General features: G+C 60.5%; 2 protein-coding genes across 6 annotated transcripts in view; one reads left to right on the top strand and one right to left on the bottom strand.

Annotated features, from left to right (window-relative positions):
- Positions 1-943: 943 nt before the first annotated feature.
- Positions 944-8,492, bottom strand: ADAD2 (adenosine deaminase domain containing 2). 3 transcript variants are annotated; one of them, XM_045045529.1, is made up of 13 exons: positions 8,354-8,492; positions 7,371-7,493; positions 6,098-6,241; positions 3,736-4,105; positions 3,367-3,507; positions 2,999-3,046; positions 2,776-2,901; positions 2,533-2,683; positions 2,272-2,439; positions 1,916-2,145; positions 1,573-1,801; positions 1,196-1,316; positions 944-1,112 (listed from the first exon to the last, which is right to left on the bottom strand). In XM_045045529.1, the coding sequence occupies exons 4-13, from the start codon at positions 3,869-3,871 to the stop codon at positions 1,008-1,010; spliced, it is 1,455 nt and encodes a 484-aa protein (XP_044901464.1). In that variant the 5' UTR covers positions 3,872-4,105; positions 6,098-6,241; positions 7,371-7,493; positions 8,354-8,492; the 3' UTR covers positions 944-1,007. The 3 variants fall into 3 exon arrangements, with proteins under 3 accessions (XP_044901464.1, XP_011288573.2, XP_019675702.2); XM_011290271.4 differs by lacking the exons at positions 3,736-4,105; positions 7,371-7,493; positions 8,354-8,492 and adding an exon at positions 6,350-6,677; XM_019820143.3 differs by lacking the exons at positions 6,098-6,241; positions 7,371-7,493; positions 8,354-8,492 and having other exon boundaries at positions 3,736-3,936; positions 3,967-4,065.
- Positions 8,493-8,623: 131 nt separating this feature from the next.
- Positions 8,624-15,822, top strand: part of TAF1C (TATA-box binding protein associated factor, RNA polymerase I subunit C) — a 9,000-nt gene continuing 1,801 nt past the window's right edge. The window contains exons 1-14 of one of the 3 annotated variants that reach the window (XM_023245875.2): positions 8,624-8,784; positions 10,828-10,966; positions 11,869-11,950; positions 12,114-12,211; positions 12,284-12,373; positions 12,464-12,537; positions 13,183-13,421; positions 13,561-13,677; positions 13,770-13,887; positions 13,969-14,040; positions 14,165-14,300; positions 14,470-14,613; positions 15,412-15,586; positions 15,662-15,799. In XM_023245875.2, coding sequence (XP_023101643.2) covers positions 10,829-10,966; positions 11,869-11,950; positions 12,114-12,211; positions 12,284-12,373; positions 12,464-12,537; positions 13,183-13,421; positions 13,561-13,677; positions 13,770-13,887; positions 13,969-14,040; positions 14,165-14,300; positions 14,470-14,613; positions 15,412-15,586; positions 15,662-15,799 — 1,621 coding nt within the window. In that variant the 5' untranslated portion in view covers positions 8,624-8,784; position 10,828. Of the gene's footprint in view, positions 8,785-8,812; positions 9,030-10,827; positions 10,967-11,868; positions 11,951-12,113; positions 12,212-12,283; positions 12,374-12,463; positions 12,538-13,182; positions 13,422-13,560; positions 13,678-13,769; positions 13,888-13,968; positions 14,041-14,164; positions 14,301-14,469; positions 14,614-14,664; positions 14,809-15,411; positions 15,587-15,661; positions 15,800-15,822 lie in introns of those variants that run through there. The other 2 variants (XM_045045527.1, XM_023245876.2) reach the window with 2 other exon arrangements.

The following is a 15,822-nucleotide window of genomic DNA, read 5'->3' as shown; positions in this document are numbered from 1 at the left end:
CGTAACAGGTACCCCACCCCACCTGCCTTAAAACACACAGTTATTCCCTCCCGGCTCTGGAGGCCGCAAGTCTGAGGTCAAGATGCCGGCAGGGCTGGTTCCTTCTGGAAACTCTGGGGACAAAACCAGCCCGCGCCTCCCTCCTGGTTCTGGTAGTGGCTGGCCATCCTCGGCGTTCCTCGGCTTGTGGTCCCAGCGCTGCCGTCTCTGGGTCCGTGTCCACACGGCCTCCTCCCTCTGTGTGTCTGTGTCTCTTCTTAGAAGGACCCCAGTCATGGGATTTAGGGTGCCCGGTCCCGGCCTCCCCTGGAGCTGGCAGGCAGGACTGAGCCACGGCTGGCGCCACAATAAAGTGACTCTGTGTTTACAAAAACCACAGGCCCAATGTGGAGTCGCTTAGCCCGAGTTCCCACACCGGGGTTTGGGGTTTAATTCATAATCTCACTGCAGTTTCACTCTCCCCAGAAAGGTAGCCTTAACTGGTCAGTCAGGAATTTTTCAACCAGAGCCACTGAGTCGGCCACCTGGGTCCTCTCTACCCCCCAAAGAAAGAGGAGGTAATCCGCATAAGACACTTTGCTTCCGCCCCTAGAAAGTTCCATGCCTGGGATAATCCTTTTTTGTTTTTTGTTTTTTTTGCTAATAACATTCTTGCTCTCCCCCTCCTTGTAGAACAACTTTCCATGTTGTCCAACTCCTTGGAAGCCCTCTCTGCTTGCTAAGGGGCCCCGCCCCACTCATGAATCTGGAAGCAAGAGGGCTGCAGGTGACCCCCCCTCCCCAAAAAAACCCAGCAACAGCTAGAATCCCCCAGAAACTACACTTTTATTTAAGTCCCGGTGTGCCATAGTCCCCACCCCCCACCCCCCACCCTGTAGGCCCCTCCCTGTAACCCCAACTTCTCCCATGCATCCCCCCCAGCGCCCCATGCACCCCCCCCCACCCTTCCCCAGAGACAGCAGGGTCCAGCTTGGCTCAGGGACCTCGTCCACTTCAGGAGGTCGGTTTCAGTCTCTGAATTTGTCCACGAGTGGTTTTGAGGGCCAAGCCCCCAGGCCCTGCTGGTCCAGGAGGAGAGACAGCTGCCTGCGAGCGTCCTGGTAGGGTCCAGCCTAGGACAGGACAGGAGAGTGGGGGGGCGCGTGCCTGCTGGGGGTGCGGGACCGAGGGGCTACAAGGGTGGCAAGGCGCTGACCTTGGCTGCCTCGTAGGTCTTCAAGGCCAGGAGGCAGGACTTGCCGAGAGCTCTGGCAGCCTGGCGGAAGGCCCGGAGAAAGGCTGCCTTGCAGAGGCGGGAGGGAGGCCCGAGGGAGGCCCTGGAGTTGGAGAGAGGAGGTGTGAAAATCCCCGATGGCAGAAAGACTATCAGGCCCGCGCCACGCCTCTCCTGCCACCGCCTTTCTCGCCCTGGTGATCTTGGGTTCGCGGGTGGCACAGGGTGGGTAATGGAAGCAGCGGCCACAGTCCCAGAGCTAGGCCTGGAACCAAGCTGGGGACCAGATGTACTCTCCCTCCCCGTGGGCAGGGAGACAGGGACCCCTCACCACCAGCCCGCCCATCGGCCTTTCTTACTCGGCCTTCACACGCCCGGTGGCCACATCCACAACCTCAAGGTCGGTGTCCCCCAGGCTCCAGTTGAGGCTCAGGCCATGGCAGGCACTGGAGGTAGGATCCGAGGGGGCCACAGGGGGCCCTGCAAACAGGTGCAGCGTGGTCCGGGCATAGGGCCCCAAGACCCCGTCTAGGTTGGGCCGGGTGTGGATGGCCCTGCTCAGAGTTGTGGGGTCGTGGCAGGGGTCGGCTGTGGGGACAGAGGCACGGAACGAGGTCTGAGTCACACACCCCAGCCAGAGCCCACCTTCCACCCTCACCACAGCTCCCCACCCCCCGCCCCCTCCCCCACCAGGGGCCTCACCCAGGACAAGGCTGGTGGCATAGAGGGGAGGCAGGAAGTGGGCGAGCAGGGCGCCACCCAGCCCTAGCACGACCCAGCGTGCCAGCTTGTCGCTGGTGGAGAGGCAGCCCACGTGGGTGTTGCGCAGGGCGGGCGCTACGTAGCACACGGGCCTCAGCTCCCCGCAGATGTGGGCCTGCATGCGGGAGGACGGGCTGTGCAGGAGGCTGCCCTCAGCGGACGGTGGGAGGCTGCAGGGGGGCAGGGGGAGCGTAGGCACCGGACGCGAGAGTCAGGGCTGTCCTCCTAGCCCCCCCATCCTGCCCTCCCCGATGCAGGCAAACCGAGGGACCCCCCACCCCGGACCCCCCACATACTAGATGTCATGAGCAGCTCCCTTGGGGGTGTTGCTGATGTACAGGTGCAGGAAGATCCGGGGCTTGAGGGCAAAGGGGGGCCCGGGCCCAGGCTGGGGGGCCAGTACCGACCGTTCCTTGCCCTTGGGGCCACCCTGTGTCGCCAACAGGAGCTGCCGGAACAAGAACCTGGGAGAGGCAGGTGGCGAAGCAGCTGGGGCCGTGGGGCCCCGCGTCCTGCCCCGGGGCTGCCCCCCAGTGCCTGCCCTGCCCGCCCCTCACCTGCGCAGGGCCCGGCGGGCCACCACCAGCCCGTGGCAGTCGTGGAGCTGCCGGCCCGAGAACTGCAGCCGGCGGGCACAGCTGCTGCTGCCTGTACCCAGCGCCACCAGCTGGTAGACCTCCTTGGCGTGGCCCCTGGCGCCGGGGACCTCTGTAAGGCGAGGGGGCGGAGACGTGCCAGCCAAGGCAGGGGGCCCACGAGGGGGGTGGGGGCTGCAGGCTGCGGGGCGGGGCAAGCCCTACCTCTCTCCAGGATGACCGCAGCCACAGTGCCCTTACAGGCCCAGTATGGGGAGGTCTTGTCCACCAGACGGTCAAAGCCGGCGCTGACTATGGCCGCGCAGCGCTGCTCGTGGGTCAGGATGTTCTCTGCATGTGGGGGGGAGGGGGAAGGGGGGAGGTGGGGGCCCCGCAGGCTGTGCCCCTCTCCTCACCACGGGGGCCGGGTCAATGGGGGCGCACCTACCTACACTCAGAGGATCGAGTGGAAGCCTGCTGGGGGTCTCTGGGGACTCTGGAAGAGAGACAAGGGGGCAGGTTGCCATGGGTACCAGCGCCTGCCCTCTGGTTTTTTGTCCTTCTGGAAGCCAAGAAGTTCCATCGGTGGGAGTGTGATCGGATCATCTTCCAGAAACCCCAAATTCCTGGGCTATCCCCGGCTGGCCGGCTGGCCCTGCACCCCCGGGGGGGGGGGCAGGCTTCAAAGGAATTAGGGCAGGGGTCAGCTCACATCCCGCTCCCCGGGTCCCCACAGGCCAGGTCCTGATGCCCAGATGGTCTCTGCGACACCCCAACTGTGCACACGCCCCCACTGGGGTCACCGGCCCCCCTCACCTGGGCTCCCCAGCTGACTCCGGATGTAGCGGAGAGCGGAGAGCGCCGCCTGCTGTCTGGCCTCCGGCTTGCTGCTGGCCTTGACCGAGGGGCAGAGCAGGCCATCCACCTCTGCGCACACGGAGAACGGGAGGCAGGGGTCTGAGGAAGGAGGGAGGGGGTGAAGCTGCGAGCCCACGGTCCATCCCCCAGTGGGCCCACCTGAGCCACAGCCGCTTCCTCCTCACCCCACCCCTACCCTCACTGCCACCTATTGGCCGTCGGGCAATTTTGCCACAAAAGAAAACCACGAAAAATAAAAGAGGGGGGCATTCACTACAAACGACATAATGACGCGTGAAAAATGAGTAACAATATTAAAAAGACTACCACAAAATACAACACGTTTGAAAGCACTCCAAACGTGCAGTGTGGATCCACGGCAGTCCTGCACGAGGAACGGGTTTCGTTCTGGGGACCGTGGCCAAGGGCTTGTGTTCAAAGCCCCCGCGTTCACGCACAGCATCAAACGGTTTTATTTGCTCGCTGATTCTGCTCCTCGGTCGGCAGCACGCTTTCTCCTTCTTGGCTAAAACGTCTTCCTTAAGGGAGGAATCCGTTTCCAAGGACCGGGCTGCCTGCGACTAGCTGAGGTCTGGGCTCGTGTTGAGGGAGCCTTAGCGCAGAGATTCACTCCCTGTCGGAGGACATCCGGAATGCCCCCTAGCGGGAGCGAGGCGCAATGGCATCGAAGAAGATCCTGGGGCCGGATTGACCACAATGGGGCAAGTGAAGACACCTGGCGGACCTCCCCCCCCAACCCCACCTGCACTCAGGCCTCCCCCCCCCCCAGCTGACGGTGCCCGTGGTGGAACAGAGCACAGGCCTCCCTGTGGCAAGTGCAGCCAAGGACAGGAGGTTACCCCGTGCGCTCGTGCCCAGAATCATAACCTGAACCCGGTCCTGGGGAGACACATAAACCCAAATGGTAGGACTTTCCACGAAACCACCAGCCTTTAGTCTCCCCAAAACATCAATTTTCCTGGAGACGAAGACGGGCCGGGGAGTGGTTTCACATAAAAGGAGACTGAAGAGACGCGGCAGCTACATGACAGGTCACGCCGCGTGGGAAAATGGTTATTACCGGGACAACCGGCAAAACGCGGGTGTGAGTGGTCGTTAGGTTACAGCATTCCATCAGTGTTCTCGTTCCCGAATTTGATCACTCACCGTCGTTATGTAAAATAATGTCCTTGTTCTCAGGAAATACACTTAGGCATTCAAGGGGTAAACTAACTTTGGTCAGAAAAAAAAAATAATGGATTTATATATACATCAAGAGGGGGAGAGAGAGACATCCACAAAACAAGGGTGAAAAGGCTAACTGAATCTCGGTGAAGAGCTTCCAGGAGCTGGTCCTTACTGTTCCTTACAATGTTACCAAATAAAAACCAGAACTAAAAACAGCGCCCACCCACATAAACAAGGGGCAGGGGTATCCTAAGCAGAAGGGAGAGGCGATATAACCCAGGGGTTCACACAGTGCAAATCGGCCACAGCCTCTCTGGCCTCAGTCTTCCCGTCTGTAACATGGGGACAATACCACGCCTCTCTTAAGGAATAGTCATGAACACTCAGTGAGTTCATGTGGCCGAAGCCCTTCCAACAGGGGCCTGGCTCATGGCCCAGGACCCAAGAAGGTGAGCTGTGATCGTCTGTGCTGAACCCGTCTTCTCATTTGCTGCTTTCTTGATGCTTCTGAATTTGGGGCTTTGATCCTGGAGACCGCCTCTCCTAGGACTGGCTAACTCCTAGAGAGGACAAACCACTTCCCTGCAAACGCACCTCTGACACAGAAACCAACCAATCCAGAGCTCATACCCCGGCCACCAACCCTAGATCACCCCACGGACAGGTACTGGGCAAGTAGGGATCGCCTCATAAGCCCAAAACTCACTCAGTGCCTCGCTTTGCACAATCCTAGGCTTACGCAGCGTACCTACCCTGCCTCAACCATTCCTTCCCAAGAAAACCCCAACAAAGGCCCTGCCTTTTTCAATCCCCCCCATCTGCCTCCCAACCAGTTCTGGTCCTGTCCCCTGTGGCCCTATGTGGCGAGGTCTGTCTCCTTTTCCTACGGATCTGAACTTCTTCCTCTTTGACAGTCATTTCCACGCCTGCTGCCTTACCACCCATGATGAAAAGAAGCCCCAAGTACGTTTTTAATACGGTACCTTTCGGGCCATTCACTTGGGGTTCTCTTCGGCAGTTGTACAAACGCTCCCAACAGCTGGACAGATAACTCTCTTACCATCTCCTTAGAAACTGGGAATGCTCTGGCATAAGGGAACCTGGTTTGGGGACCTGGGGTCCTGCTCTGTGTGTCTGTGTCGGAGGTGGGGGCGGGGTGGGATACACTGAGGAAGAGGAAAGGACAGGGTAAGGAGTACAGCTCCACCCAGGGCTGCCATGATCACACTGGGCTTGAGAAGTCACTCTGGGAGCTACAATGTCGGCATGGCAACTGTAATTGCATGGAATTGGCCCTCAGAAAAAAACAGTGCAGAAAGGCTGGGTGGCTTGGGCCAAATCCCTTAACCTGTCGGAACTTTCAGAGGGCGACTTGCTGAGACCTCGCCAGTTGGATGTCTGGGGGGGCTCACAGCAGGTGTGCGGGGCTCCAGGCTCAGGCCCAGCTCACGGTCCCTCCTCCACCCAGGGAGCGCTGCGATCGCGGGCCTCGGGGCCTCACCTGCCGTCTGGTCCTCTCGGAAGACCAGGGAGACGCCCAGTCTGGCTGCGTACTGCGTGAGCAAGGCCACGGCCTGGCCCGGCGGCGGGTCCTTGAGCTGCAGGCCCAGCTGTCCGGCCGCCTTCGGGAGGTCCCCGGCGGGCCCTGCGGGCAGGACAGAGACCCTGGGGGACCTCCTCATCCGTGCCCTCAAGTCTTCCCGTGCCCGGGCTGCCCCCAGCTCCCTGACCCCGGTCCCCGCCCTGGGCCCACCGTCCAGTGCTGCCGAGGCCTGGGGCTGCCCGTCCCTGTCGTCGTCGTTCTCCGCACTGGGGGCGACCGCGGGCTCCCAGGGGTCTTGGCCCAGGCTGGCTGAGGGCTGCCAGGGGCTGCGCCTGGGGTTGATTTGCAACGACGCCGCCAGGCGAGGCTTCCTGCGGGCGCCGTCATCCGTGCCTGGGGCGGCGCTGGCTGTCGAAGCCATGGCTGAACGCGGGGACCCGAGGGGACAGCTGACCCAATCTCGCTCTGACTGCGCCCTTTTACGCGCGTTCGCGCGGCTTCACGTGAGGAGCACGGGGCTAGGCGGACTTTGCCTGGCAAGCCCCGCCCCCCACCTCGCTGCTGGCCAATGAGAGCCTGCAGAGTTATGTCGGACAGCCTGCCCAGCCAATTGGAAGGCCAGCCTCCTGGATCTCAACGGCCAGGATGTGGGGCCCGGGTTGAGCGATCTCGCTAATATCCCCCTTCCTGGGCGGGGGGACTTCAAGCAAGGAGTGGGGAGGGGAGGAAGGAGGGCGAGGTTCCCGTTACGTGTTCTCCCAACCCCGAATGGTCCTGGAAGTGAAGACCAGGGAAGGGGCCTGGGGATGCGCATCCAAAGCCTCACCCTTGCTCCCGCCCCAAGATGTCCCCAACTACACTCATCACACCAGACCGCCCCCAACCAATAAGCTTGAGTGGGGTGGGGGTGGGGGGAGTCCTTAGGTGTTATCAATCAGAGCAGCTGCCCAGCATCTGAAGCATCTGCTTTGGAAAACTTCACTGGAGGCCTTCCCCAAGTCTCTAGCCACAATTAACCATTTGGCACCCCCGGCTTTTTTTTTTTTTTTTTTTTTTTCTCGAAGGGGTTTTAAGTTGGCTTGTAAAACTACCACGGGACAGTAGATAAGGGACTAGGGATGAAGGAAAACTAGCAAAAACAAGATGAAGTTAGGGATAAGGACAATTTACACACGGTCTGTGATGCAGTACGCAATTGTTTTAAGGGGCCACAAATTTAACTGAGTCTTACGGGAGCCAGCGAACAGGAAAATGTGACCCCTCGGTTCACAGTCCGGAAGATCTGTCGCCGTTGCTGCTGCTGCTACAGATTGCCACCTTTGGGTCTGACGGTGCTAACCAGGGAGCGTGGATGCTGGGGCAAAGAAGGAACAGTTGGTGGATCCAGGGACGTTTGACCTGGGAAGACGCGCAGGAAAGATTCACGCGCACTGGAGAAAAAGTTCTCAGACACTGAGACTGAAATCAGACACTTAGACTTAGAAATTGATCTTTTAAAAATAATCGTTCTCAGGGATCCTGGGTGGCTCAGTCGGTTAAGCATTTGAATCTTGATTTCAACTCAGGTCATGATCCCAGGGTCATGGGATAGAGCCCATGTCGGGTTCCACACTGCGTGTGGATCCTGCTTGGGATTCTCTCTCTCCCTCCCTCTCTGCCCCTCCCCTGCTTGTACTCTGTCCCTCTTTCTCAAAATAAACATTTAAAAAAATATAAAAAAATAAAAATAATGGTTCTCCAAGTGTGGTGCCTGGATCAGCATCACCTGGGAATTCATTAGAAATGCAAGTTCTCGAATCACATCCCAGACCTACTGAACCAGAAACTCCGGGAGTGGGGCCCAACAAACTGGTTTGATAAGCCCTCCAGGGGATTCTGTTGCACGCTCAAGCTTGCGAGCTATTGGGTTAAGATCATGGTAAGATTTATGATTGCATGGTAGTTCTTAAAGTGTGACCCCCCCCCCCCCACAAGTGCAATCAGCATCCACTGGGAATTTAGCAATGCAAATGATCGGGTTCCACCCCACCCAGTAACTGTTTTACACGCTGATCAAATGATGCCATGGAAGCTAGAACTTGAGAAGCAATGCTTAGAGCTATATTTGCTTGACCACTGGGAGAGTTTCATGCACTCTAGGGGTACCTGTATCCCTGGTTATAAAGCCTGCTTTATACATCGGATGTGAGGACAATTCTTTGGATTTCTATTCACTGATACAGCGCTTGGTTCATAGTAAGTGCTCCGTACTCAGGAAGTGTTTGTTGAATGAGTTAATTTAATACCGAACAGCAAGCCTGCAGAGATGGGATTCGAATCCGCATCAAACTGGCCTTCGTTACACGGACCCGAGGGGACGGTATATACTTCTACTGTCCAAGGTGCCGCCTCCATGACCATTCTCCCTCCACCCGGGAGGTGGCGCTCCGCGGCGGCCGCGCGGGCCAGGCTGGGAGGCGGGACTTCCTGCCTTCGAGGGAGCACTTCCGGCCCGGCCCGGAAGACCGTTAACACCCGTGGTGGTGCCGTTCCATCTCGGGCGCTGGAGTCGGGGGGTAGTTTGCGGGCTCCCTCGCGGCGCGCGGGTTAGGCAGGTGTCCCGCGGAGCTCCAGGTCGCCGACGAGCACAGCGGAGCCCGGGCCACGTAAGTGCGCGCGCCGCCCGGACGGCGGGGCGAGGGGAGTCTCCGGGCTGCGAGCGGAGCTCCGGCTTGGTCTGTGCGCGAGTCCGCGGGCTCCACGCCGTGTGGCTCTGGGGACAAGTTCCCCAGCCGCCGCACAGGGGGCTGTCAGCTCCTCCCTCGGGGTGCGGTGAGGATCCCACAAATGCAACGCGTGGCAGCAGCCGTCCGGCACACAGCGGTTCCCGCGGGGCCTCTGCCGGTCGGAGGTGAGGGCGGGAAATGAGGCTGCCTCGTCCGGGGGGCTTTTCCGAGCTCGTGGGCTCCACCAGCGCCCTCTGCCTGCCTGGGTTTGTTTGAGGCTGTTTGGATCCTTTCTCGTCGTTCATTTCTGGATTTGTTCTTTCAACTTATGTGCACGAATCGCTACTGTGGACCGTATACCGACGCACTGGGAAGAAGTGAAGTCCCTTCCCCATGGGGGCTGTTGGAGCAGTTTTGAATCAGATAGCTTCATCTGTAAATATCTAATCATACATCGCAGTGCGTGTTCTGGAGAAAGTGCAGGGTGTGGGGGGTGGAGAACCTGCCCAGGATTTTGTAGGTGGGTGGGAAGGATGCTGATGTTGCTTCTCAGCGGAGAGATGGGTGTGCGGTGAAAGGCAGTACGGCGAAGAAATCCCTAAGGAGGTCGGTGTGCTTGGAGCCCAGGCACAAGAGATGAGCTAGACGTGAGCTGGAGATGTGTTTGGAGACGTGCCCACGCTGGTTTATCAGGGATGCAGCCCCCTCTGGGAGGCATGGGTACTCACTGCCTAACTGCCTTCAGGACAGAAGGTCCCCGGGAAGCCAGTATTTTGCACAGGGGTTCACTGAGCCCTTCTTTGATTCCCGCCACTGCCCTCACCTGTTCTGTTGTGGGAAAGAGGAGGACGGCAGCAGCCAGCCCCGGGAACCCTCCGTGGGAGAGCTCACAGTCTGGCAAGACTACCTAGAGTGAGGCTGATGTGCCACGAGAAACACATATTCGTTCATTCGGGAAGCGTTTACCGGCGCTTCTGCGTGACAGGTGCTTTGCATGAGATGCGGGGGTGTAGGGGGATTACAGAATAAACCCGTAAAACGCAGTGGCAGTTCCAAGGGACAGTTTGTATCTGGCACAGCCCTTTGACGTAAATCTATTTTTTATAACTTTTATTCTTTTGACGTAAATTTATTATTTAATTTTTTAATGTTTTTTTTATTACTCATTTTTGAGAGACAGAGGAGTGCTAGCGGGGAAGGGGCAGAGAGAGAGGGAGACACAGAATCTGAACAGGCTCCAGGCTCTGAGCTGTCAGCACAGAGCCCGATGCGGGGCTCAAACTCACTAACCACGAGATCATGACCTGATCCGCAGTCGGACGCCCCACTGACTGAGCCACCCAGGCGCCCCAAGACATAAATTTATTATTAATCAACACACAGTTGCATTTTCTGCAAGGTACTGTACCTGACAGTGGGAAGACAGATGAAGAAGACTCCTTGGCTTTGGGTGAACTTGACTTGGTCTTGGGAGCGTAGCCTGGGCTGTAGGGTGTGTAGCCTGCAAATGTGTGGTTGTAACACGTGACAGCTATGGTACAAGCTGACCCCTGGCCACCTGTCTCACTTCATCCCGTCCCGTGCTCCTTGTTTATTCTGTGGCCTCCCTAGTTGTTTCTCACACTTTCCTGCCCCAGGATTTTTGCACATGTTGTTCATTCGGCCAGGAGCCCTCATCCCAGTTGTCTGCGTGGTTCTGTTCCTCATCATGTTCAGGCTGTGGCAAATGCCACCTTCTGAGTGAGGCTTTCTCGGGCTGCCATCACCTCCCTCATGGTTGGTTGGTTGGTTGGTTGGTTGGTTGTAATATAGCCCTTACTAACACCTGGCGGGAGGCTACGTGTTGATTTTTCTTCATTATCCACCTCCCGATATAAAGTAACAGTCCTCTCGGGGGGCTCTTTACTCTCCTGGGAACCCTGCAGGGCGCCGTCAGATGCAAGTCTCTGAGAAAGCTCTCGACGCGTGCTTCTTGTTTTCCAGGATGGACTTCCCCGGCTCGCTCCCACCCACGTTGTTGAGGACCGGCCCCCTTGGTGTGAGTGACACCCCTGACCTGTCTTTCATGTGTAGCTGGAGAGACGCGCTCACCCTGCCCGAGCCCCTGGCCCAGAACTGCCAGGTGAGGATGGCGGGGAGAGCCCGGCAGCAGCCCCTCCACTGCCCCCCCCCTTTTCCAGCACTCACACCCGCCGTCGGGACGCAGGGTGGCTTTGCGTTAGTGCACATCTGCCAAGACACAAATCTGCCATGCAGAACCTCGCCTTGGGGTTACGGAGGACGCCCTGCTCTCCCCAGAGGGTTTCCTGAGCAGGAGCTGTCGCCTCGCTCGTCCCCCGCCCCGCTCAGTTTTTCCCACATTTGCCCGGCAGATGCTCACTGATGAGCCCCTCCAGGGCGCCGGGTACCTTTTTAGGCCCTGAGAATCCAGCGTGAGTAAGTCACATAAACCCCTGCCTCTGGGACTAAGGGTTCGGCTGAGTGAGGACAGACCAGTGGGGAAAGAATAAAATCATTACCGAGTGTGATAAGGGCTCTGAACCAGCACAGTGGGGATGAAGGGGGACGGGGCAGGGGTGCGTGGGAAGGGATGAGGCGGGAGGGAAGGAGAGGCCTCTGGGACAGGAAGGACAAGGCTCTTTGCCTGGAAGCCCAAGCCATCTGGCTCCCACTCGGAGACAGGCTGCCTAGGATTATGCCAGGCGGGCGGGCCTGTGGGCTCCCCAAGTAAGTAACCGCGTGGTGCCCCGAGCAGAAGCGAGAGTCAGGCAGCACTCGGGTCACCGGTAGTGGCACGGGGGCTCCTTCTTTGAGAGCCAGCGCGGCTGTGGGTCAGGAGCGCAGATTGGCCTCAGGCTCCTGGCCTTTTTCTTGGCTAGCTGCGTGCTGGGGCCAGGCTCCCTGTGTCTCCATTTCTTCACCAGTAAAGTGACGGGGACCGTTGTACCAGTGAGTTAATAAGTGACACATGCCAGCGCCTGGGACCGTGCTCACCGTGTTGTTGTCGGGCTTGTGTTTCCTCAGAATGGGGTGTCATGCACGGCCGCAGCCCCGCTCTGGGAGCCAGAGACGCCCGGGCCCCTTCCCTTGCTGCCTCCTGGTCCCGGTAAGGATCTTGGTCCTTGGGGCTCCCTCCCAAGCTGCTCCCATGTCACTTCTGCCCCCCACCCAAAGGCCTTCCCTCCGGTCATCTGGGACGCCTGGCCCCACTTCTGGGCCCTTTCTGGTTCCCGAGACGAACCCCTTCCCCGGCCTCACTGTTCCCTCAGATCCCTGGGACCCTGGGGTGACCGCCCGGGACCTGCTTTTCCGGGGAGGTATCCCGTTCCGAAGAAAGCCCCGGGCCGTGCTGGATGTGACGGAACAGGTGGGTAGGCGCACGGTGGCCAGTGCCGTGTGGCCAGGGCTGTGCTTAGTGACCTGGCCTCCTCTCTTACAGCTCAGCCGCTTCCTGTGGGACCACGGGGACATAGCCTTTGCGCCCCTGGGGAAGCTGATGCTGGAGAATTTCAAACTAGAGGGAGCACGGGTGAGTAACCCCGGTCCCACCAGGAGAGAGGCTTCCCCGCTTCTCAGGGTAACGTCAGCTGTGCGAGCTTGACAAGGCCTTTCCACACAGAGCCATTCTAAGAAGAAGACAGTGGTCAGTGTGAAGAGTCTGCTCCAGGACCTCGGTGGACACCAGCCCTGGGGGCAAGTGGCTAGTGAGAAAGGCCGGGCTCAGTAGGCCTAGCTGGCGGGGGGCGGGGGGAGGGGGGGGTTGGGTGGAAGGAGCCAGGGCACGGACGTAGGTTTCTGTCACGGTCGTTTCCCCTGCCCCGTGCAGTCATGAGCCATAGTGCACACACAACTGCAACTGGAAGTGGAAGAGAGAATTCGGTTCACGGACTGCAGGCATGGCTGCATCTGGGTGCTCAAGTAACGTTAATAAGGCTCTGTCTCTTTTTTTTCTCATCCGCTTGGCTTTGCTTGGCTTATCCTAGATGAACTGTTTCTAAGTGGCAGTGAGAGAGCTTTTGATTTCGAGGAAGAAACCCTGTGTCTTTCCTGGGGCACCAGCAGAAGTTCTGGGAAGGGGGTGGTTGGCCTGGTCTGTGCGTCTTGCTTCTCTATGAGCCAATCACTGTAGCCAGAGGTGACATGTGACCACCTTTGCAGCGGGCGGGGCGGGGCGGGGGGTGGGGGGCGGTGGGAATAGGGTTGTTTCCCAAAGGAAGAGATTTTAGGTCGATGGAAACCGCACCTACTGGCCTGGCCTCCCTTGGGATGGAACCTAGTCTTCCTCTCTGTCACTGCCACTGCCGCAGCCTCACCCTCCTGCCGTTCTTTTGTCCCCAGGTGTCCCTGGGCTTCCCTCAGCTTCCGACAGCGCCGGTTCTCCATCCTCGGGGGCCCCGTCCTGGGCACGTCTGTGGCCGGCCTGCTGGGAGAGCTGCTGCATGAGGAGCTGGCCACGCGGTGGGAGCGGCTCCTCCTGGACGACGCGTTTACCGGGGGCGCGTTGGCCTGGGTGCCCGGAAGGACGCCCCAGGTGGGACAGTTGGTCTACCCTGCGGGAGGCGCCCTGGACAAGCTGCGTATCCTTTCCCGCCGGGCCAGAGGGCGTGGAGGCGGCTCCCCGTGGGGCGAGAGATGCCCCCGGCGTGGTCTCAGGGCAGGATGTCGGGGGCTCACGGTGACCAGAGCTCACACACTTGTCCTTAGCGAGAGGCCCAGATTTCCAAGAGGTCAGCGTGGCCCCAGGTGGTGACCCCCAGGCCCTCGGCGACCCTGGCCACATCCAGCTCCGAGGGCCTGTCCGGCAGGTGGTGACCCACATCGTGCAAGGGGAAGGTGAGTCCCTGGGACACCCCCTTCCTCCGTCCTTTCCCCCTCACTGACCGGCCTGCTGCCTGACCCTGACCCCGACCCTCTCCACCCCTCAGCCCTGCTGGCTGTCCGGTCTGACTACCACTGTGCCCTGTGGAAGGTCAGTAAGCAGGGGCGCCCCACCCCCCTCCAGGTGCTGCAGATCGGGAAGGGGGCCACAGGGATCAGCCTCAGGTGAGGGGCTCAGACGGGCTGGTCTGCGAGGGGGTGGGCGTGGGAAAGGGGAGGTCAGCTGACCCCAGTTGTGCCCCGCAGCCCTCACCTGCCTGGGGAGCTGGCTGTCTGCAGCCGTTCGGGAGCCGTCTGTCTGTGGACCCCCCAGGATGGGTATGCCCCCTTCCTGTGGCACTCCTCTACCCCGGCGCGTCCTGGACCCCGGGCCGTGTCACCCCGCTACCCACCCCCCCGTCAGCCCCCGTCTCCCCGCCCACGGCTGGCCCATCTCCCCAAGGCTGCAGCAAATCTACAAGGACCCCGAGACCCTTGTGTTCCGGGACCCCTCTCCCTGGCGCTGGGCAGACTTCACGGCCCATCCCCGGGTGCTGACCGTGGGTGACCGCACTGGAGTGAAAATTATCGACACTCAGGTGAGGGGAGGGGACCGGCACCGGCACAGCAGGGGGACAGAGCGGATACACGGGGGAGGGCAGGGCCGGGGAGGGGGCTTCCCCAGAGGGCCGCTGGTGGGGGGACTGTCAGGGGTCTTGCCGCGGCCCCCCCGCTGCGCGGGGGAGCTGACCTGGGTTCTTTCCCCAGGGCCCACCCGGGTGTGGTCTGCTGCTCTTTCGTGGGGGGGCAGAAGCAGCCTGCCAGAAAGGGGAGCGCGTCCTGCTGACCCGGTACCTGGGGGGGTGCGGCCCCGAGCCCCTGTGCCCCACGTTCCATCTCATCCTGACCCAGGTGAGCGGTCCCTTCCCTCCTCCCCCTTACGCCGTCCCAGAGACGATGGTCAAAACAGGAATCACAGAGACGACACCCCGGAGACTCTCCCGATGAGTTGATGAGCCCCTGAAATGTGCTGACCGGTGGGTGGGACCTCCCCGCTGGGAGGACACATCTGAGCAGAGCTTTAAGGCAGCCCCAGGGATGGCCCAGGTGAGGGAAGAAAGGTGTGGGGTGTCACAGGGCATCTGAGATTCCCCCGAGGGCCCGCCCCCCACACTCCCCAAGATTCTTGGGGTGTTAGTAGGTGTGTGTCGAGTGTAGGTTCCAGGCTCGGGCGGGCTCAGGGAAGGCCCAGTGGGTTCCTATGTGACAAGACTCCTCTGCACCTCTCCTGAGAACCTGTCCCTGTGTGGCGCTCGGGGTGACTGACGCACCCGGGAAATGCCTCCCATATGACACTAGCCAGGGGTGGGGGGAGAGGCGGGCAGGGCAGCCACAGCGCTGGGTCACCTCTGGGGCCTCGGCTCATCTTGAGAGCCGGGATGCACGGAGGACACAGAGCTACCCATCTCATCAAACACTTCTCTTGCGCCTCAGTCGCGTGCCCCCTTCGGTCATGGGCAGTCACCCGTGGCCCCCTGGGTCTGGTCGCATCCCCTCGGTCGCAGTGCCCCTTGGTCGCAGCCTCCCCCACATTCACCCCCATCGGATGCCCCTGCAGTCTGGTCACGTACCCTTGGTCGTGTCTCCCCCCCGCCCCCGATCACATACTCAGTCACAGCCCTGGGTCTCGCTGTTTCTTGTCGCCCCCAGTTCTCGCTCTACCTGGTGGATGAGCGCCTCCCCTTGGTGCCCCTGCTGAAGTGGAATCACGACCTCCCCTCCGCCCCCCTGTTTGCCCAGCTGCTGCCCCCGCCCCAGCCCGGGCACGCACAGCCGCTGCTGCTGGGGGGCCAGGGCGGGCACCTGCGGTTGCTGCAGCTCGCAGGTGAGGGGCCGGGCGGGGCCGGGGGCAGGGGCGCAGGATGATGGGCGGCCCCTCAGCTCCCCGTCCTTCCTCCAGGAACGGGGGCCTCCGCGCCCCGGCTGGCGGGCCCCCCCCAGTCTCTCCCCTCCAGCAGCGACTCCCTCTCCGCGTTCCCCCTGCTGGAGCCCAAGAGTCAGTGGCGGCTGCAGGAGCGTCTGAAAGCGCCAACCATAGGTGCGCTGGGGCAGGGGAGCGAG

Source organism: Felis catus, chromosome E2 (genome assembly GCF_018350175.1).
Source record: "Felis catus isolate Fca126 chromosome E2, F.catus_Fca126_mat1.0, whole genome shotgun sequence".
In the NCBI taxonomy this organism is placed as follows: Eukaryota; Metazoa; Chordata; class Mammalia; order Carnivora; family Felidae; genus Felis; species Felis catus.
The sequence above is the reverse complement of the archived record's forward strand: the minus strand, read 5'-3'. Positions and strand labels throughout refer to the sequence as shown.